The sequence below is a fragment of the Carcharodon carcharias genome, chromosome 23, assembly GCF_017639515.1.
Source record: "Carcharodon carcharias isolate sCarCar2 chromosome 23, sCarCar2.pri, whole genome shotgun sequence".
In the NCBI taxonomy this organism is placed as follows: Eukaryota; Metazoa; Chordata; class Chondrichthyes; order Lamniformes; family Lamnidae; genus Carcharodon; species Carcharodon carcharias.
This window is the reverse complement of record NC_054489.1, coordinates 33211203-33233486: the sequence shown is the minus strand read 5'-3', so window position 1 is coordinate 33233486 and position 22284 is coordinate 33211203. Positions and strand designations below refer to the sequence as shown.

The window sequence follows — 22284 nt, the reverse complement described above, 5'->3', positions numbered from 1 at the left end:
TACTAAAGAGAGGACGAGGCAACCATGGCTGACAAGGGAAGTCAGGGACAGCATAAAAGCTAAAGAGAAAGCATACAATGCGGCGAAGAGCAGTGGGAAACCTGGGGATTGGGAAGCCTATAAAGACCAACATAGGACAACTATAAAAGAAATAAGGAGGGAGAAGATTAAATATGAGGGTAAACTAGCCAGTAATAAAAGAAGATTGCAAGAATTTTTGTTTAGATATATAAAGGGTAAGAGAGAGGCACAAGTAGACATTGGGCCGCTGGAAAATGATGCTGGAGTAGTAGTAGTGAGGAACAAAGAAATGGTGGAGGAACTGAATAGTACTTTGCATCAGTCTTCACGGTGGAAGACACGAGTAACATCCCCAAAATTCAAGAGAGTCGGGGGGCAGAGGTGAGTATGGTGGCCATTACTAAGGAGAAGGTGCTAGGAAAACTGAAAGGTCTGAAGGTGGATAAATCACCTGGACCAGGTGGATTACACCCCAGAGTTTTGAAGAAGATAGCCGAAGAGATAATGGAGGTGTTAGTGGTGATCTTTCAGGAATCACTGGAGTCAGGAAGGGTCCCAGAGGACTGGAAAATCGCTAATGTAACCCCCATGTTTAAGAAGAGAGTGAGGCAAAAGACAGGAAATTACAGGCCGATTAGCCTGACCTTGGTCGTTGGTAAGATTTTGGAGTCCATTATTAAGGATGAGATTTCAGAATACTTGGAAGTGTATGGTAAAATAGGGCAAAGTCTGCTTGGTTTCATCAAGGGGAGGTCATGCCTGATAAATCTGTTAGAATTCTTTGAGGAGGCAACGAGTAGGTTGGACGAAGGAGAGCCAATGGATGTTATCTACTTGGACTTCCAGAAGGCCTTCGACAAGGTGCCGCACAGGTGGCTGCTCAGTAAGATAAGAGCCCATAGTGTTAGAGGCAAGGTACTAGCATGGTTAGAAGATTGGCTGTCTGGCAGGAGGCAGAGAGTGGGGATAAGGGGGTCCTTCACAGGATGGCGGCCGGTGACTAGTGGAGTTCCGCAGGGGTCAGTGTTGGGACCACAACTTTTCACTTTATACATTAATAATCTAGATGAAGGAACTGAGGGCATCCTGGTTAAGTTTGCAGATGATACAAAGATAGGTGGAGGGACAGGTAGTATTGAGGAGGCAGGGAGGCTGCAGAAGGAATTGGACAGGTTAGGAGAATGGGCAAAGAAGTGGCAGATGGAATACAACGTGGGCAAGTGTGAGGTCATGCACTTTGGTAGGAAGAAGACTATTTTCTAAATGGGGAGAGAATTCAGAAATCTGGAATGCAAAGGGACTTGGGAGTACTAGTCCAGGATTCTCTTAAGGTTAACTTGCAGGTTGAGTCGGTAGTTAGGAAGGCAAATATTTCGAGAGAACTAGAATATAAAAACAGAGATGTGCTGCTGAGGCTTTATAAGGCTCTGGTCAGACCACATTTATAATATTGTGAGCAATTTTGGGCCCTGTATCTCAGGAAGGATGTGCTGGCCCTGGAGAGGTTCCAGTGGAGGTTCTCGTGAATGATCCCAGGAATGAAAGACTTAACAAATGAGGAATGTTTGAGGACTCTGGGTCTATATTCGATGGAGTTTAAAAGGATGAGGGGGAATCTGATTGAAACTTATAGAATGCTGAAAGGCCTGGATGGAGTGGACGGGGGGGAAGATGTTTCCATTAGTAGGAGAGACTAGGACCCGAGGGCACAGCCTCAGAGTAAAGGGAACACCTTTTAGAACAGAGATGAGGAGAAACTTCTTTAGCCAGAGTGGTGAATCTATGGAATTCATTGCCACAGAAGGCTGTGGAGGCTAGGTCATTAAGTGTATTTAAGACCGAGATAGATAGGTTCTTGATTGGTGACGGGATCAAAGGCGACGGGGAGAAGGCGGGAGAATGGGGTTGAGAAATTTATCAGTTATGATTGAATGGCGGAGCAGACTCAATGGGCCGAATGGCCTAATTTCTGCTCCTATGTCTTATAGTCTTAAAAGCTTCTGCAACTCTTTCGAGTACAAACCCGTTTCCATCTGTTTCAGATGAAGTTACATTGTTTCATAGTTTGCCATTGTGAGATTTGAACTCTTGATCTTGGGGTTACAAACCCAGTACCATAACCACTTGGCTATTTAGGCCTAGCCTTTTTTTGAGATTTGAACTCTTGATAGTTTTGCCATTGTGAGATTTGAACTCTTGATGAAGTTACATTGTTTCATAGTTTACCATTGTGAGATTTGAGCTCTTGATACTCTTTTGAGTAAACCTGTTTCCATCTGTTTCAGATGAAGTTACATTGTTTCATAGTTTGCCATTGTGAGATTTGAACTCTTGATACTCTTTTTGAGTAAACCTGTTTCCATCTGTTTCAGATGAAGTTACATTGTTTCATAGTTTGCCATTGTGAGATTTGAACTCTTGATCTTGGGGTTACAAGCCCAGTACCATAACCACTTGGCCATTTAGGCCAAGCCCCCCCCCCCACCCCCAAAAAGCTTCTGCAACATGTCTCTCTTTTCAGCAACATTCAATTGGACTAATTTTCTAAAGAACCAGCACAGACTTGATAGAATGATACAACACAGGAGGAAACCATTCTACTATGATTACAGCCAACTGAGATGCAGGACAGAATAAGAATAATATGGGGGGGGCGGGAGTGTGTGCGGGGAGTGGTGGTGGAACTCGATGATACGCCACCGCACCCCCCCCCTACCCCCACCCAACCCCCCCCACCCAACCCAAGGAAACAATCTCGGTGTGGAGCCATAAATCGCTGCGGGGCTCATTAATGAGGGTTAGTGGAACCTCTGCCCCTCATTGGTATAGATGTCCTGTCCTCTGGAGCTGCCAGCCAATCCAGCAGTGCTAGGAAGGCATCAGTGGCAGCTGGACTCGTGGAGAAGAGGGAGATTAAGGCCCATGGATTCCTGGAGCATGAGAGAGAGTGAGAGAGAGAGAGCGAGAGAGAGCAAGTGTTAGCACAGAATGAGACACAAAGCAGTACTGAGCAGGAGAAAGCAGGGAAACAAATACAAATCACGCCTTGAACAATTAGGAAAAAAGAGAGTTAGCAGGAATTGGATACTCAAGAGTGTTTGAAGGGCTCCATTCAACACTGGGAGGTTTCTATCTCCTATAATGTGTTATACATAAGAAATAGTTCTCAGTGCCTCAGGACAGGCTCAAGCAGGTATGTGGCAACACTTCTCTTTGCAAATCCCCAGTTCCTTACAATTCAGTGCCTTGAACTTCAGATTGGTCCATTATCAAAATCTGCAATGAAGTGATCATGAATTTGCTGTCTGTAGTTTTGAAAGCTGGAAGTGGGAATCCTGCACTTAGTATACTTAATTCACTGGCATTATGCAAGTTCCACTTCAATTTAGACCATAATTACTGGAGGACATTGGATCACAAACTGCACTTTGTCCTTTTCTATGATTTTGAAAAAGACTCAATATTTGCAGGGATCTCCCACACAGGGAAAATTAAGAAGTGTTGCTATGGAGCATAGATCAGTCACTGATGTTCACAACAAGAGACCTGCTTAACGAGCAAATAGCTGGGAGAAAATGAGCTAACATAATGGTGCAGGTTCATGGCAGCCCTGTACTGCAGGAGATGGAAATCATGTGTGGCAACACCCACCTGCAAAGTTACAATTTGTTTTTACCCTCAGGTATATTATCTTCCCATTAGGTGTGAAGGTTGAAAAATGAAGAATGGAGAGTGATGCAAATTTAGCTAAATTATTAGAATTACTTATATCTTTGGAAATTGATCTTGTTATGTATATCAGATTAATGCTATAACTAAACAGATAGAAAGGGTGGTAGCATAGTCATTACACAAATATTTGGACCTTAAAATTAATGTGAATTTTCTTTATTTGAATGTGAAAGTGCATCCATAATTTCTAGGCCTTAAATCCTCAAAATGATCAAGCAATCTTTTGATTCAACAAGTGAAAAAGGCCAGTGTGACAGACACAGAACATGTGAGATTAAAAGGTATTCCTGAGCTTTAGGCTCTCAACTTGTATAGCAACACCATTACAAAACAGATCATGTTATCTGAGGAAGCAGCATCCCAAGTAGACTGTGAAAAGCCCTATAACATAGCGTACCTAGATTTACAAAACGCTTTTAACCAATTCCCTCATGATAGGCTTTAACTTAAGCTCAGAACATGGAGATTCAGCAAATCCTGGGAATAGCTGAGAAACTGGTTCAATGGTAGCAAGCAACATGTTGGGATTGGGGAGTAGAGTGCTGAGCAGAGCGCCCCACGCTCAGTATTGGGGACACTGTTTTTTCTCGTTGTGTCAATTGTTATGATCCCCAGCTGATGTGACCATGGACAAGCCTGATACCAGGGTGAAACCCAGCTTGATAGATCCTAACTTTTATTTGTTTGTTTAGATATGCGGAGAGGGGTGACTGAACAGAGTCACTGAGTCAGCTAATGAACTTTTAACAAAAGCATAAAATATTTATTAAACAAGAAAAGATGAACTACATTATAATATTCCTTCACTCACAACTATACCTATACAGATATATGCAGATTGTAAGGATAACACAAGTTTCAAAAGCTATCTTATATTCTAATGTTCACAGTAAGTACAATCCATGTAAACCAATTGACAATCTGTGGTCAGACACACCACACTCTGAAACCAAGTGACATGTCACCCCAGATAGATGCTATGGATCTCTCATCAACTCTCCCCAACTCTCCCCAGGTGCTTGTTACACCGTGAGCTAACCAGTCTCAATGAACTCCGTCTTTCACACAAGGGTTTCCAATCTCCAATTTCCAAGAACTCGCCTTGGAATCTTCTTCCAAACTGGGGTTCTCTCAGATGCCTTCCGCAAGGGTTCACCTCCAGGGTTTTGAACGCTCCTTCCGATGTTTCTCTCCCCTGGGTCACCACATGCATTCAAGCTTTCTTCCATGCAAATTCTCTCATCGACTCAGCTGTCAACAGTAAACTGCTGCTTCACATGTCCATAGCAAAGAGTTACAGACCTTAAGTTGCCTCTTTGGACATTCTGACTTCCCACAAATCTTTATATCACTATGACTCTGCTTCCTGCAGCTTGGAGCTTTAAGCTTGAAACTTGGAGCCTTTCTCTGCCCGTCACTCTTAACTTCACTTAGGCTGTTTTCCAGGTTCCTGTCTTTCCTTTGACTAGAAGATCTGCTTGGGACTTTCTCCTGTTCCACTCCCCTGGATTCTCGGGGACTTTCTTCTTTAGCTTGGGATTAGCTATCTGTCCGCTTTGCTCCAGTCTCTTCCTGGCAGCTACTTTCAACCAACTTTAGCTTGGAACTGGCTATCTGAGCCTTCTAGGCTGCTTCTGCCTGGCAGCTGTCTTCAAAACTGAACTCAAAAACTGCTGGTTCCAGTTTCTTCTGTGTCTGTGGGAGGGACCTGCCTCTCTGGACCCTTGTTGCTAGGCAGTTTTTCTACTCTTGTGTTTGCTTAACTTCTCTTACAGTTGTAAACTCTCATTAGAAATGCAGGCACCTTTTAAAGTGAAACTAAAACTCAATTTGACCTTTTCTTAACACACAGATGCAGAAATACAAATCAAACTTAAACATTAAAGCTAAACTCATTCCTAACACCCACAAATACCAATATAACTTACTTAAACTATCACTATTTCCTAAAAAAATGACCTAGTCACCAAAACTCGAGGCTGTCAAATTGCTGATGATACTAAACTGCTGAGGGCAGAAAATCAGAGGAAGCAGCTCAAAAATGAGAATGAGCTGGACAAAATAAGTTTTAGTGCCAACAAAATTTAATATAGATAAATGCAAAATACTGTGTACAGTAAGTCCTCACTTAAGTTGCAGTTACGTTCCTGAAAGTGTGACTTTAAGTGAAATAATTTTAAGTGAAACAACTTTAAGCGAATCAGATTTCCCCATTTAAACCAATATAGAAGCTGTGGTTCGGTTCTGTGGGACCTTTCGCATCAGAAAAAAAAACTCATTATAGTCTGTAAGTTGAAATACTTTACATTGCTAAATTCCTATATTGGTAAATGAAATAACTTACAAAATAAAATAAAATAAAAACTATAAAAGAAATATGCTAACTCTCCACTTACCTCCCACTCACTGCCGATCCTGCTTCCCAAATCTCCTGCTCCCTGACCCTCTTTCTTGCTGTGACCATCTGCTTCGCCTCTGCCACTCCCTGGCCCTCCCTCTCACTGACAACCCTTCAGTTGCCCTCTCCAACCCTAACCCACCCGGTTTCTGCCAATTATCCAGTTCGCGCCCTTTCCTGCTCCCTAACCCACCTTCTCACTGCTGGCCCTCTGAACTGTGGCCTCTGCTGCTCCCTGGCCCTCCCTCTTGCCAAATCTCCTGCTCCCTACTTCCCTCTCCTGAACCCTCAGTGTGAGTGACAGCTCGTAAGATGAGAAGCGAGAGGCAGGAGGAACAGCTTCCTCTTGCAGCAGGTAAGTCATGAACTGGAGGGTTGGCAGCGAGAGGGTGGGTTAGGGAGCGGCAGAGGCTGCAAGTTGGAGGGTTGGCAGTGAGAGGGTAGATTAGGGAGCAGGAGAGGTCTCAAGTCAGAGGATTGGCATTGAGAAGGTGGGTTAGGGAGTGGCAGAAACCTCAAATCAGAAGTTCAGCAGTGAGAGGGTGGGTTAGGAAGTGGCAGAGGCTGCGAGCCAAAGGGTTGAAAGTGAGAAAGTGGGTTAGAGAGCAGCAGGAGCTGCGAGCCAAAGGGTTGGCTGTGAGAAGATGGGTTAGGATGCAGCAGAGGCCATGAGCTAGAGGGTCAGCAGCAAGAGGGTGGGCTAGGGAGTGGCAGAGGCCACGAGCTAAAGGATCGGCAGCAAGAAAAAGTCAGGAAGCAGCAGGGGCCATTCCAAAATGGCACCAATCAGGTCACATGGCCCTATGTCCGACCAGCACGAAACGACTTTAAAACGAAACTCGTGGCGCTAAACAAGAAAACAGGCCCCATTAAATGACCGACATTAAAGCAAAACAACGTAGTAAGGGGCAACATTAAATAGGACTTCCTGTATAAGATAGATAAATAAGCAATATGTGTACCAAATAAGTAGTATTGAAATAGGTAAGAATGATGTGGAAAGAGACTTAGGAGTCTTAACTTACTCTACGTTAAACATTCCCCATTAACCCAAAGTAGCAATTAATAAGTCAAAAGAATATCGAACAACATAGCTAAACAGTCTTGTTCAAAACGTATTGTGCTCTAATCAGATTACACCTTGAGTCCTGCATCAGTTCTGGTCAGTGACACACAAGGAAGATGTTCATCAAATATTAAACAGTATGAAAAAGGTAAACCTGGAATATTACTTTAAATTAGATTGTGGGTTTACAGGAAGAGGACAAGGGTTCCAACTAATAAAAGCTAACCTTAGAATAGATAAAGAAGTTTTTTCTTCAAGCACTAAGTGCAATAGACTTTTGGACAGAGTGGCAGATGGGAAAACCCTGGATACATTCCAGAAACAGTTAGAAGCAGTAATGAAAGTACAATGTTTAAAAAATGTTTGCATTTATTGCCTATCCTTAGTTACACTTCTTAACTGCTGCAGTCCTTGTATTGCTCTCATAAAAAGGTATTAGAGAATTTCAGAATATTGACTCAGCAACTATGAAGGAGGTGATATATTTCCAAGTAAGGTTGAGGAACTTGGAGGTGTTTATATTCCCACAAAATTGCTGCTCTTGATCTATTTGATGATGTTTTATGGGAGAGAGATGCTGCTCAAGTAACCTCAAGAGAAAAAAATTTAGGGCTACAGGGAAAGGGTGAGGGAGCGGCACTAACAGAGTGCTCTTGAGCAGAGCTGGCAGACACAACAGGCCGAATGGCCTCCTTCTGGACTATAACCCTATAATAACTCTATTGCCACAGTGCATCTTGTAACTGTACATACTACAGACACAGTGCATCAGCGATGGAAGGTCTGGATACTGAGTTCCGCTCTGTTCTAGATGGCACTGAATTTCTTGAATGTTGGTGGGGTTACACTCATCCAAGTTAATGGTGAGCATTCCCTTTCACTCCTGACTAGCGTATTACAGACAATGGATGGGCGTTGAAGGATTACCAGGTGAGCTACTTACTGCAGAGCACCCACCCTTTGCCTTGCTCTTCACTAGTGTTGATATGTCTGATTATAGAGACACTTTGGATCTGTGGGTGACCCCCCCACCCAACCCCACGCAAGATGTTGACCATGGTGGATTTAGCAATTATGGGACCTTTGAAAAAAATGGGAAATGGCTGGGATTCCTCTTGTCCTAGGTAGTCACCAAATAGTCTTGATGGATGAACAGATATGGTGATCAAATTATCTTTTTCATCTGTAATTATCATGATTGTGAATAGCTGTTACATATGACCATGCGCAATAATACACAGGGTCTCCAGATTTCGGAACTCATATTTTTCTTTTTAAATTACTTCTTTATGATAAGATCATAAAGAGATGTTCATCCTCTTTCTTGATTTAGGGATATTAAGAAGCACGCTACTCTTCCTCAATCAAAAGGTAATATAATCATATTTTCAACTCACCGACCATGTGTTTTCGAACATGAGCCATTGTGTAGAATTTCTTCTCACAAATCTCACAGGAGAATTTCTTTTCAGCAAAGCCATGAACAACTTTGATGTGCTCATGCAGAGACCACAGCTTCTTGAAAGATTTTCCACAGGATACACACTGGGGGAAAACAGGAACATTTTAGAAATTCTACTTAGGACAGGGCATGTCTGGTTAACTGAAACACTTGGAATGTTCTGTATCGAACACCATTTCTCTCTTCCTTTCCTTAAAAAAAGCCCATCTTGGGATACATAACACAGACATTGTCATCGCTCTGGCACTTCATCCAAGTGACCACTGAGGTTGCTTAGCTACTTCTCAAATATATTTTGAGCCAGACAGAAGTGATAGGCTGTGATAACTTATATGCACTTGACCCAAAGCAAGAAATGCTTTCAATGTTACCCTATAACTAGCCAATAGTAGAGGCAGAGAAATAATTCCCTTCGCTGCTACTCCCACTCTCAGACAGCTCATTTAAAATCCAGAACTCAACAGTATAAACTGATTATACTTTGCCCCTGACATATTTAATATACAACCAAATTTAATTCTGGACATTCAGTGGAATAATGTCCTTTCTAAGCAAATGTGAGGTCATCAACTTTAGATCCAAGAAAGACAAATCAGAATATTTCTTTAATGGTGAGAGACCAGGAACTGTTGAGCAAATTGAGTACCTAGGCAACAAATACAATCACTAAAAGCTAGTATACAGGTACAAAAATTATTAAAGCAAATGGAATTTTGGACCTTACGTCAAGGAAATTGGAATACAAAGGGGAGGAAATTATGCACCAGTTTTACAAGGCCTTGGTCAAACCCCATCTGCAGAACTGTGTTCAGCTTTGAGCATACACTGCACCTCATGATGGATATATTTGGCCTTGGAAGGGAAACAATGCAGAGTGACACCAGGGCAGAAGAATTAAATTATGAGGTCAGGATGTATAAACATTGCTTGTATTCCCTTGGATTTAGGAGATTGAGGGATGATCTCGCCTCTTAAAAAGCTGTGGATGATGGGTAAATGGAGATGATCTAATTGAATGGCAGAACAGGCTCAAAGGATTGAATGACCTATTTCTGTTCCTATGGTCTGAAGTGAATTTTCATTTTCACGAAATGAGTAATATGGGTTAATGACCAAGTTATACAATAGAGAATATATTTCCATGGATCATTCAAGAAAGGTACTAGATCCATATAAACATATGACATGTATTTTGAGTCCTGTGTAAACCCGAATTCACTGTTCACACTAATCATATTTGATATCTTTGTTTTTGATCAATTGGGTCTCTGACATACATTGAAACCCTATGCTTTATTTCAGTCTCCAAACCAAGCTACTGAGAAGTCGATACCCACCTGCAAAGTACCCATTTGAACAATATGCAGTGAACAACTACTTCCCACTTGCATAGTTCTAGATAGTTTAGGTGCAGGTTGCCAAGATTTAGGATCCCCAAGTATGGCCAAAGCTACTGCTGGAGTTAAACCATCTAAAACTGCATATCACAGGTAAGTTTCCTGCTGCTAGCCCAGCTTTGGTCACCCTACTCAATAGGAAGCAGTTATTTGGAGCCAAGTGGACCCCAGCCTTCAGCAACAGTTTCCCATTTGTCAGCCAAGCAGTAACGTAGAGTTCTGTGGACTAGTCTGGCTCAGGTATCAAATTACCAAGTTTTCCGTGCAGGATTGACTTGGTTCGGAACTTCCCATCGTCAGGCGTGTCATCTTGGAGCCACTCGACCCTGCCAGGAGGACAGTCACTAGTCAGCCATTGGACAACTGAAACAGGGACAGCAGGTACCAAAAGCTCATCATGAACAAAATGGGTGAACATCACAATTCACCAGTGTGAGTGCATGCTCACTATCTTCTGACTGCAGCATATACACACACCATTTACTAATGGAAACTGACATCCACATCAGGTTTTTCATTATTCAGAAAAGACATATAAACATTTTATAAAGTATCATTTCCTTACATGAGAATATAACTAAGCACAAATGTGTGAAACCACATGCAAAGGGAGGTATTTCACATTAAAGTCTGCAACTTAATACTGTAAGTTGGATTCCTGTGCCATCTACAGGAAATTTGTAGTAAATGCAGTGGTACTGTAAACAAGGCAAAATGTTCTATCACATTTTAAGTGCATGAATGAGAAAATTTAAGTATACAAGTTTTAGAGATCCATTTAACAGTTTAAAAGTATACAGTTCATTTTGGTCAAAATGGAAATTAATATGGCAGCTTCCCACATTCAAAAACAATATTGTTGTTGTTATTTACTTGCCAAAATTTAAATTTATCTTCATATTGTGATATTCTATTCTGCTGTGAAGACTAATCCAGAGTAATAATTTGCAAAATAACAGTATTTAAAAATTTCTCTTGAAAATTATGCAGTTATTTAAAACTAAAACAGCTATTCTATAAAGATGTATTTACTTTTATCTGTGCTTATAATTCTGTGAACACATCACCTAGCCTGATACTCCACTGAAATCCTAAGAGAACCTGCATTGTTGAAAGATGCATGATCAAGGGTTTGTCTGTCTATTCTGTGGTCATTAGAGAACCTATAATATTACTGAAGAATAGCAGGAAGCTCTTCTGGTGTTCTGGCCAATGCTCTTTCCTCAGCCATTACCAACAAAAATAGGTAACCTAGTTTTTCATCTAATTTGGGATCTTTCTGTAATTTTAACATTTCTCAGTCCTCCATCCTGATGTCCTGTGCTGTGAAACGCGTAGAAACAGATAACTTTTAAAAAGAGATATGAATTTCCCAGCGACTAACAGAAAGAATCGCATGACAGGAGTTTACGTTTTAAGGCTGTTACTGCAACAAATGAAAATCAACAGAGTAAACATTGCTTAAAAGGCAATGATATACCAAATTACAGAAAAGGTACCTCTCCATTAACTAATTTACACATTCAAAAATACTTCCCTACCCATTTGTACAATTACATTATGCTCTCAGCAGGTATTTGACCTTGTAGATTCAAGTCCAAACTCCTCCTGGCTTTTGCAGCAGGCTCCCTTCTCCCTACCTCACCAGGGTGAGTCTTCCAGTGTCATTTGAAAATCGTGTCACTCAAGTTTTCTTGGTATCCTCAAATTGACTTCCAGCTGCAAGGTCCACACTGGCGACTCCTTAGTTCTTAAATTGCCAAAATCCTGTCTGTTCTAAACAGAAAATGCTGGAAAAACTCACTAGGTCTGGCAGCATCTGTGGAAAGAGAAATAAAATTAACGTTTCGAGTCCGTACCTGTTTCTCTTTCCACAGATGCTGCCAGACATACTGAGTTTTTCTAGTATTTACTGTTTTTATTTCAGATTTCCAGCATTCACAGTATTTTGCTTGCATCCTGTCTGTCCTATCTACTTTCTGAACAGAAAATTGACTATAAGCATCCTGCTCTGAGCAGTAGCTTGCCTGTTTCTTCACCCAGCAGTGCTTCTCTCTCCAAGTCTCTTGAGTATGTGTTCAGAAAAAAACAGCTTTCTCTCTTTAGTGTCAAGGTGTGAAAGCTGGCACTTGATTTCTTGTGTGCCTCCCACCCCATGACACCCATATCACATGGGTCTGTCTCTGGGCAGTTTAGAATGATCTCACCATCCCCCATTCCAAAACATTCTGTTTCACCTTAAATTAAGAGGCATTCTAAAACCTAACAGTCTTGTAAAGTCCCGCATTTGTAATGTTTATGTGTGCGTAATTTCAAAGTTGAGCCAAATCGTCAATTTTGTGGTGTTGGTCCACATTGTGAGAACCAGTTTTAGAGCACCCAAACTCATTTCAGTTACGGTTGAGACATGGAAAACAGATAGGATTTCATTCTTTTAGCTTGGATGGGATCAGATCTAAGTGTGCTATTGCTAAACTGCTGGGGCGACATTTTTTTCTGGTCATTTCAACCTTTTGATTGGACAAATTAAAAGTCAGCAAAATGTTAGGATTAGGCAATTTAAAGTACTGTGAAAGTATCTTCTAGCGCTTGATTCAAGTCGTTCCAAAAACCTACAAAAACACATCAATAGGTGGTACAAAGGATATTTAGCACATGGATTCAAAAATTTTTTTTAAAAATCAATGAATCAGTAAAACTTATATCTCATGAAATTAAATTTCACGCTTACAATTTTCTTAACACATTGACAATCTCACTGTCTTTTGCTATACAAGGTAAATCTGAGGATACTGATTTATGCTGGTTGTAATAAAAATTAATTTTTAATTTTTTTTTAAAGTTTATGGGCATTTTAACAGTACATTTAGATTCAAATAATATAACGGTCCACATTTTCAAAAATTGTAAATCAATGGCCTTAATTACGTTTGTTTAGATATGAATTTTACATCTCTTAAAAAAAACTGTAGTTCTTATCGTGAGGAAGACAATATGTAAACTGTTGCTAGTTACTTTAAGTTCCCATTTTAAGTTGCCTCATCAGTGTTATTTTGCTTTAGTGTTGCGGAGACTGTAAGCACACTTAGCAAACGGAACTTCGCTTTAGTGGCGTTTACACTGGGGCTGATGGAGCATGTGTGACCCGACTGGTGCCATTTGGAGTGGCTACTCCCAGTCCCCCAAATTCCTCTGGCTCCCAGAGATTCACTCTTTCTCACCAACTCTCTCCTACTTGCCACTTCCCTGTCAGACTCTCTCAATTGCAACTCCTTTTGCTCCCTCCTTCTTCTGAGCCCTCGCCCACAGCAAAGCAGAGGGCGTCGGCGAGAGGGGGCGAGAGAGGGCGTCGGCGAGAGGGGGCGAGAGAGGGCGTCGGCGAGAGGGGGCCGTCGGCGAGGGGGCCGTCGGCGAGAGGGGGGCCGTCGGCGAGAGGGGGCGAGGGGGGCCGTCGGCGAGAGGGGGAATAGCAGAACAAGGGTCAGCACTCTTGTGAAAGAACATCATTGAACAAGTGACAGATGGCCTTTTTGGGTGCAGTGGGGGAAGGGGGATAAAAAAAGGATTTTAAAAAGGGATAAATCAATTAATGAATGAATAAAAATAAGTAAATAAATAAAATTTTAAATAAGGGTGAAGATGGAGGAGAGTGTTCATGGTCAGAATTGGATGCATGGGGCACTAACTGAGTTCAAGATTCTTTGAATCATTAGTCCTGCCCTCTGGAATACTAGTCCAGTAACACAATCATTATCCACCGTACTTGCAGATTTTCTCCCTTGAATGACATGAGTTAACTGGGTGGGTTTTTAAATAATCATCAGGCAACTTCATGGTCAATTTTACTGGCACCAGCTCTGTATTTCTAGATCTTTATTTTAAATTAAATTTGAATTCTCAAAATGCAATAGCAAGATTTAAGATCACAATCTTTGAAACGTTAACTCATGACGCTAAATGACTGGTTCAGAAAACTAAACATTACTGTGCCACATATATAAACTACATTAGATTCCTTTTATCTATTACTTAAATATCTGAAAAAAGGCATTTTGTAGAAGATTTTCATCTTGCACTCAAGATATTTGCAAGAATACCAATGTATTCCTTTGTACCAACGTACTCTTGTATACATTTCTGAATGTATTCCTGATTGGCAAGATGAAAAGCTTTGACAAAATGTCTTTTTTCAGCAGTACTCAAGTTCTATACTGCCAAACGAGTACTTATCTATTGCCTGAATTTCTTTCAAACGTACCTTCATCAAGCACTACCTGCCCTTTGAAGTCCATGCTGACTGGCTGTGATTAATTCAAATTTCCCTAAATCTCAAATTTCAGTCAACATTATTTCTGAATTTTACTTTGAGAGTTGCACTATATTTAACCAGTCTCAGTGCATCCAAAAATTCAGATCACCCTGACCCTCAAAGAAAAAGGAAAGCATTGCATTTATGTCACAATTTTCATGACTGCCAGATATCTCAAACTCTTTTACAGCCCATGAATCACTTTTAGTCACTGTTGTAACATAGCAAACACAGCAGCCAATTTGCACACAGTAATCTACCACAAACAGCAATGTGATAATGAGCAGAAAATCTGTTTTTGTGATGGTGATTAGGGGTAAATATTGGTCAGGACACTTGTGATAACTCCCTCTTTGAAATAGCACTATGGGATAGTTTACATCAACCCTAACAGGCAGATGGAGCCTTGCTTTGACACCTCATCTGAAAGATGATACCTCCAACAGTGCAACACTCCCTTGGTACTGCATTAGAATGGCAGACTTAACTTTTGTGTTAAACAAAAACAAAATTACCTGGAAAAACTCAGCAGGTCTGGCAGCATCAGCGGAGAAGAAAAGAGTTGACGTTTCGAGTCCTCATGACCCTTCAATAGAACTGGGTGAATCCAAGGAGAGGGGTGAAATATAAGCTGGTTTAAGGTTGGGGGGGGGGGGGGGGTTGGTGGGGAAGAAGTGGAGGGAGGTGGTGTGGTTGTAGGGACAAGCAAGCAGTGATAGGAGCAGATAATCAAAAGATGTCACAGACAAAAGAACACAGAGGTGTTGAAGGTGGTGATATTATCTAATCGAATGTGCTAATTAAGAATGGATGGTAGGGCACTCAAGGTACAGCTCGTGGGGGTGGGGGGGCATAAAAGATTTAAAAATAATGGAAATAGCTGGGAAAAGAAAAATCTATATAAATTATTGGAAAAAACAGAAGGAAGGGGGAAGAAACAGAAAGGGGGTGGGGATGGAGGAGGGAGTTCAAGATCTAAAGTTGTTGAATTCAATATTCAGTCCGGAAGGTTGTAAAGTTCCCAGTCGGAAAATGAGGTGCTGTTCCTCCAGTTTGTGTTGGACTTCACTGGAACAATGCAGCAAGCCAAGGACCGACATGTGGCAAGAGAGCAGGGTGGAGTGTTAAAATGGCAAGCGACAGGGAGGTTTGGGTCATTCTTACGGACAGACTGCAGGTGTTCTGCAAAGCGGTCACCCAGTTTACGTTTGGTCTCTCCAATGTAGAGGAGACCGCATTGGGAGCAACGAATGCAGTAGACTAAGTTGGGGGAAATGCAAGTGAAATGCTGCTTCACTTGAAAGGAGTGTTTGGGCCCTTGGACGGTGAGGAGAGAGGAAGTGAAGGGGCAGGTGTTGCATCTTTTGCGTGGGCATGGGGAGGTGCCATAGGTGGGGGTTAAGGAGTAGGGAGTGATGGAGGAGTGGACCAGGGTGTCCCGGAGGGAACAATCCCTATGGAATGCCGCCGGGGGGGGGGGTGAAGGGAAGATGTGTTTGGTGGTGGCATCATGCTGGAGTTGGTGGAAATGGTGGAGGATGATCCTTTGAATGCAGAGGCTGGTGGGGTGATAAGTGAGGACAAGGGGGACCCTATCATGTTTCTGGGAGGGAGGAGAAGGCGTGAGGGCGGATGTGCGGGAGATGGGTCGGACACGGTTGAGGGCCCTGTCAATGACCGTGGGTGGAAAACCTCGGTTAAGGAAGAAGGAGGACATGACAGAGGAACTGTTTTTGAAGGTAGCATCATCAGAACAGATGTGACGGAGGCGAAGGAACTGAGAGAATGGGATGGAGTCCTTACAGGAAGCGGGGTGTGAGGAGCTGTAGTCGAGGTAGCTGTGGGAGTCGGTAGGCTTGTAATGGATATTGGTGGACAGTCTATCACCAGAGATTGAGACAGAGAGGTCAAGGAAGGGAAGGGAAGTGTCAGAGATGGACCACATGAAAATGATGGAGGGGTGGAGATTGGATGCAAAATTAATAAATTTTTCCAAGTCCCGACGAGATTTATTAACTTTTGTGCTGATGACCTAAAATGGATTTGAACACAAAACCCTGTGATTCTACTAAATGAGTCACAGCTGACAGGTGCTCAATGAGTATCTGTTCCCCTCTGACCCCACTCAAATATTTCATTTTTGAGATTCATTTATTCTGATGAAGAGTCAAATGGACTCAAAACTCTGTCTTCCTCTCCACAGATGCTGTCAGACCTGCTGAGCTTTTCCAGCAACTTTTGTTTTTGTTTCAGATTTCCAGCATCTGCAATACTTTGCTTTTATTTCATTTATGAGCACCAACTGCAAGTGTTGGCAGGCAATTTTACTGCAGGCCCCTCAGAGCTAAGACCAATCCTGCGCTCAATCAGTGTCCCACGTATCCATCTCTGGGTTTTTCTTCTACCTAACTCAGTGTGTTGAAATCAACTGCAAAATCCATGCTGCCACCTGAGGTTAAACATATACCAGGAATTGAATATGGAACCTTCCTGGCATATACAGGTATGAGAATTTCCATTCCTTTTCCTGGTTAACTTTTAATAGGAGTAATCATCTTAATCATCTTTCTGTTTTAGTCAATTTAAGATGTTGACCCCACTATGAAACCATGTAAAAATGATGAATCGGGCTTTTTGTTTTCAAAAAAGCAATATTCAAGCTTAGAGTCACAAAACTACATTTAGGTATGTTAGCTGCCTAAATAATTAGTTTTTTGTGGTAAACTTGCTGCGTCAATTCCATTCCCATAATTTTTTCAATTTTTGTGATCCAGTCAGCAAAAAGCAATCAAAAAGATTGGACACATTACAGCTTGATACAGAGCAAAGCACCAAATACTTTGTACCAAATTTACAATTTAAATCTCTTTCCTGCACAGTGCTGATTTGGTAATGTACTGCAACCACTGGAAATTGGACTGAAACAATCCAAACTCATTTTTAGTAATCCCTGGTCCCAGAGACAATGGGCAGTTTTACTAATCATTTGTCATCTTGATCTCCTGAAAAGAACAGCTCCCCTGAATGTGTCATATAGAAGATTGAATTTTACAAAAAAAAACTCAGCAGATTAATTAAAGATAACCAAAAGATTCCCAAGAGTCACAATATTCTAAATAGCCACTGTTCATAGGAACACTGGACTTGATGAGGGATTAAAACTGCAACAAAAGTCCCATCTATTTACTGCAGCAAAAATTCACACATTTGACCAGTCCACACTAGACTGGAGCTTGCAGACAAATATAGAAAAGTTGAGCGAGTGGGCAAAATTCTGGCATATGGAGTATAATCTTGGAAACTGTGACGTTGTTCATTTTGGCAGGAAGAATAAAAAAGCAGGAATAACCGCAGAATTCTGAGGTGCAGGGGGATCTAGGTGTTCTCATGCATGAGGCACAGAAAATTAGTATGCAGGTACAGCATGTAATCAAGAAGGTTAACGGAATGCTATCCTTTATTATGAGAGGAATTGAACATAAAAGTGAGTATGCTTTGCTTTAGCTCTATAGGACATCAATGAGACTGCATCTCAAATACCGTGTGCCGTTTTGGTCTCCTTATTTAAAAGGAGGACGTAAATGCGCTGGAGGCCGTTCAGAGGGGGTTTACTGGATTGATACCTGGAATGAGTGGATTGATTTATGAGGATAGTTTGGAAAGGCTCGGCTTGTTTCCACTGGAGGTTAGAAGAGTGAGGGATGAGTTGATTTAAATATATAAGATCCTGAGTGGTCTTGACAAGGTGGATGTGGAAAGGATGTTTTCTCATGCAGAACTAGGGGGCACTGTTTTAAAATTAGGGGTCACCCTTATAGGACAGAGATTAAGAGAATTTTTTTCTCTCAGAGGGTTGAGAGACTTTGGAAGTCTCTGCCTCAGGGGCAGTGGAAGTGGAGTCACTGAATATTTTTAAAACCGAGGTAGCTAGATTCTTGTTAAGCAAGGGAATCAAAGGTTATCGAGGGTAGATGGGAAAGTAGAACTTGAATAACAAACAGATCAGCCATAATCTTATTGAAAGATGGAGCAGGCTTGAGGGGCGAATGGCCTACGCCACTTCGATTTCGTATGCTCGTATTTAATATGTTCGTACACATTTTATCACCGTTCCATAACAGCAGGCAGCTTTTATGAAATAATTTTCTTGCCTAGAGTTCACTGCCCCCCATTCCCCCTAATAAACAGTGAGGGTTGTTGGATAATGATAAAAATGTAAAAATCTAGCTGACTTTTTTTACTCCTACTTAGCTTAGGAATGCTGACGGCAAATGCAACAATCTATCATTACATATTGCTCAGCAATATTTTAGTTAACAATAACTGGTATAATGTGTTAGAACGAACATATCGAACATAAGAAAAAAATCCTCCATAACCATTACCAACCAATGTGTCAACTTCGAAAAGTCAAACAGCAAGTGAACTATGACATTGTCAAACTAGCCTGAATTGGTCTATACAGGAATAGTTATTTTGCACAATAATCTCAGCACCAATCCAAGTTAAGTACATAAAATAAAGCAGATATTCTCAGCTATCCTTACTCAATACCAAATTAAAGATTTATTAAATATTGGCTTCTTTAATGGTTAAAAATCAAAATATTATATTGTTGTATAAAGATCAGTATTTAAATTTATGTAATAAACTGGGCTAATGAAGTTGCTTTGTTATTGCTCCTTGTAAAATGTTTTTAGCCTATACTTTTAAACATGCCTAAAAAAAATCTGCATTCACTTCTGTTTCCCAAAATTAAGATTCCAAATCAGTTACCAAAAAGGCTAAATAACATACTAAGAATCTAAAACCAATGAACTGATTTTACAACTTGGATGGAAATGAAAGCATAACATGAACAACTGTATATTTAGTAATTAAAAATAACAATTGTACAGGAAATAAACTTAGAAAACTGATTTATTTAGACAATTAGCATGTGTAAAGCTTGTTATAAAAATGCAGATATCCAATGCATATAAGAGGGTTCTGAACCATTTGAATTTTAACTTAAGGTCAGATGATGAACATATGCAGTGTTTCTTTCTCCTGACAGAAATGAATATGAATACTTTCACAATACTGGCATACAATAATGTGACAAAGATGATCAAAATTTAAATTTATTAGAAACAAGAGCTGTATTTAACTCTTTAATGCTCTCATAAAAACAGTGGGAGATAAGGAGAGACAGCCTGAGAACAGCGGGAGATAGGGAGGGAGTGCTTGAGAGAGAACCGTGCCGGATTTTCCATTTAGAAAAACAATTGCCATAAACTGACCTCAAAATTTGCAATGAAAATGTTACGATTTACACACCAGAAATGTTCAGACCATGCAAAAGTACGAAGTGAAGTGAATTTTAATCATATCCCATTGTAATCATCTGAATGGAAATGCTATCAAAAGGATGACCAGACACTAGTTCAAAACGAAAATAAACAGGAACAGTTGGCAATTCATTTTCACTTCTAGCCGATCCTGATAACTGTTGTATTGCTCTAGGAACCAACTGTGACAACTGTTACCATGGGCAGAATTATCAGGTCGGTGAGCGATCGGCAAGCCCCGGGATCAGCCAGGAAATTGGCCACTGCCCATGATCGACCCACGACTGCGATTTCACACTAGTGGGCCAATTAAGGCCTGCCCAGCGTGAAATCCGGCTCTCCAAAGGTTGGGAGTGGGTGGGTGGGGGTAGGGGCCTGTCAACCACCGAGTCCAATGGCAACCTGGCAGCCAGTTTAAAATAGCACAGGCAGTCCCTTGAAAGCTGCCACGGAAGAATGTATCTTCTGCATTTTCAACAGTAAAGTTATGGAATCAAATGTGGCTGGAGATGTCAGGCGGGAGGGCAGGTTGGGTGCGCACTCGGCCCCCCGCTATTCGGATGAGTGTCTTGCCATGCTCCTGGAGGAGGTGGCTGCCAGGAAGAACACCCTTGCCCCCTGAGACGGGAGGAGGAGACCACCACACCTCACGAAGAAAGCATGGGAGGAGGTGGCAGCACAGGTCAGCAGCCATGACGTGGTGTGGGGCACATGGGTACAGTGCCGCAAGAGGTTCAATGACCTGCTGCGCTCAGGAAGGGTGAGTGCCGTGTTGGCATGGATCAGTGTGCAGAAGTGTTAAGGGCTGGCTGCCCCCTGGTGGAACTCATGGGTGTTAGAGTCTGAGTGCCAACTGTCAATGACAGTAGAGCTGGTCAAGGGGGTGAGCCCTGGCTGCTTGGACTGAGTGCCTTGAGGCTTGACAGTCGTGACTTGGACGTGCCCTGCAAGGTATTCCTCAGGTGAGGCTGGCCAGGTTGCAACGGCGCTGCAGGTAGAGAGTGGACTAATCAATAGTCCTCTGTTGTTTCAGGAGAAAATGAGCCATAACCAATTGGAGAAATGACAGACCAGATTTGAGCAGGGCGCCCTTGAACTGGAGAGCCGGCATGGTCCTCGTGCAACCGGTCATGGAGAAACTGGGGTGTCAGTTGAAGGTAAGAATTGTGCACAGAAGTGAGTGTTCAGGATTGTGCACCCATTCCAGTGTAGTCTCTTAATTGATGGGAGCCTCAAACCTGGAGTCCCCATTGATCATTGAAAGATGATGGCACTGTGATGCAGGTGTCCACTGTCTCACCAGGGCGCCAACGCAGATACCAGCACCTCAGTGGGTGTTAGATTGACGGCTACATTGTTGGTGCACATTGGTGAGGGCACTTCACACTCGCTTGAGGTACAGGCAGAGACAGAGTGCCCAGGGCACCGGCAGTTGGAGGACTCTGGGGACCAGGACGATGCTGGGTCGAAGGCAGATTTTGAGCCTCTGGAGTCATCCATTAGGCAGCAGATGCTGGACGTCCAGTGGGATGTGTGGGACGATCTGGTGGAGATCCCTGAAGGTCTGCGTGCCATGGTCTCCGTTGTGAAGGAGTCTATGTGGAGCATGAGCACTGTGTCGACCCTCACAGTATCCCAACTAGGTGTCCATCCATCAATGGTGAGCAGGGAGGTCTAGAGCGACCTCATGTTGGCGCATGGCCCGCTTGTCGTCTCTGAGGGCTTCTCTCAAGGCACTCTGGATGACGGCAGCAGCTCCTCCAGCCCTCCGCCAGTGACCATGGCATCTGATGAAACTGCAATGACTGGGGAAATGCCAGCCTTGGCACTAACTGCTCTCTCCCAGACAGGGCCAGCACAGGGTCCACTGGCTAGAGGACGACCGCCAAGGTCATCAAGGCCAACAAGACAGCACAGTCAGCAGGCTGCCTCCATTGCCAGTGCCTCCCCCCCACCTTCACTGGCAGCATGACATAGAACTCGCAAACTAAGTTTAAGGCACCATAATCACAAGAGGGACTTTTCACGGGTGATCTTCTGTTCAGTTGTGTTTGGTTTATATGTCTATTGGTGTGGAAGTCAACACCAACAATGGTCATGTCAATGTGATTTCAATGTGACAATAACATTAAATTTGCTTTTGGTGTGCTGGCCTGAGTATGCTTCACCTTTTATTTTTGGTGCAGGGTACACCAGTACATAATGAGTAGCTCTAAACTTTGGTGCACAGGCACTGAGTGGACTTTGGGTTCACATGACAGGGGCATTTCGGACAAGCTGGATGGAGGCGGCAGCCCGGGCACGGGGTGGGAGCGGTTATTTGGCAGCCTAGCTGAAGGAGCATTGGATTAATAGTCCCTGGTGCCCCTGCCTCCCTGGAGGTTACAGTGGTCTGCTTCCACGCCCTCAGCATTCTTCTCACCATGCTCCTCTTCTAATTCACTACTGGATTCATTCTCTGTAGCTGCATCAAGATCCTCTTACTCCATTGGGTCCCCCCTTGCCAGTGCCAGATTGTGGCGAGCGCAGCATGCAACCACGATCAGTGACACCCGCCCTGGGGGCTATT

The 22284-nt window shown here is 42.4% G+C and overlaps 1 protein-coding gene across 1 annotated transcript in view; it reads right to left on the bottom strand.

Annotated features, from left to right (window-relative positions):
• The window catches only part of znf652 (zinc finger protein 652), a 108175-nt gene that overhangs the window by 22094 nt on the left and 63797 nt on the right, over positions 1-22284 (bottom strand). Inside the window, 1 exon segment of the mRNA XM_041217594.1 lies at positions 8615-8762. Coding sequence (XP_041073528.1) covers positions 8615-8762 — 148 coding nt within the window.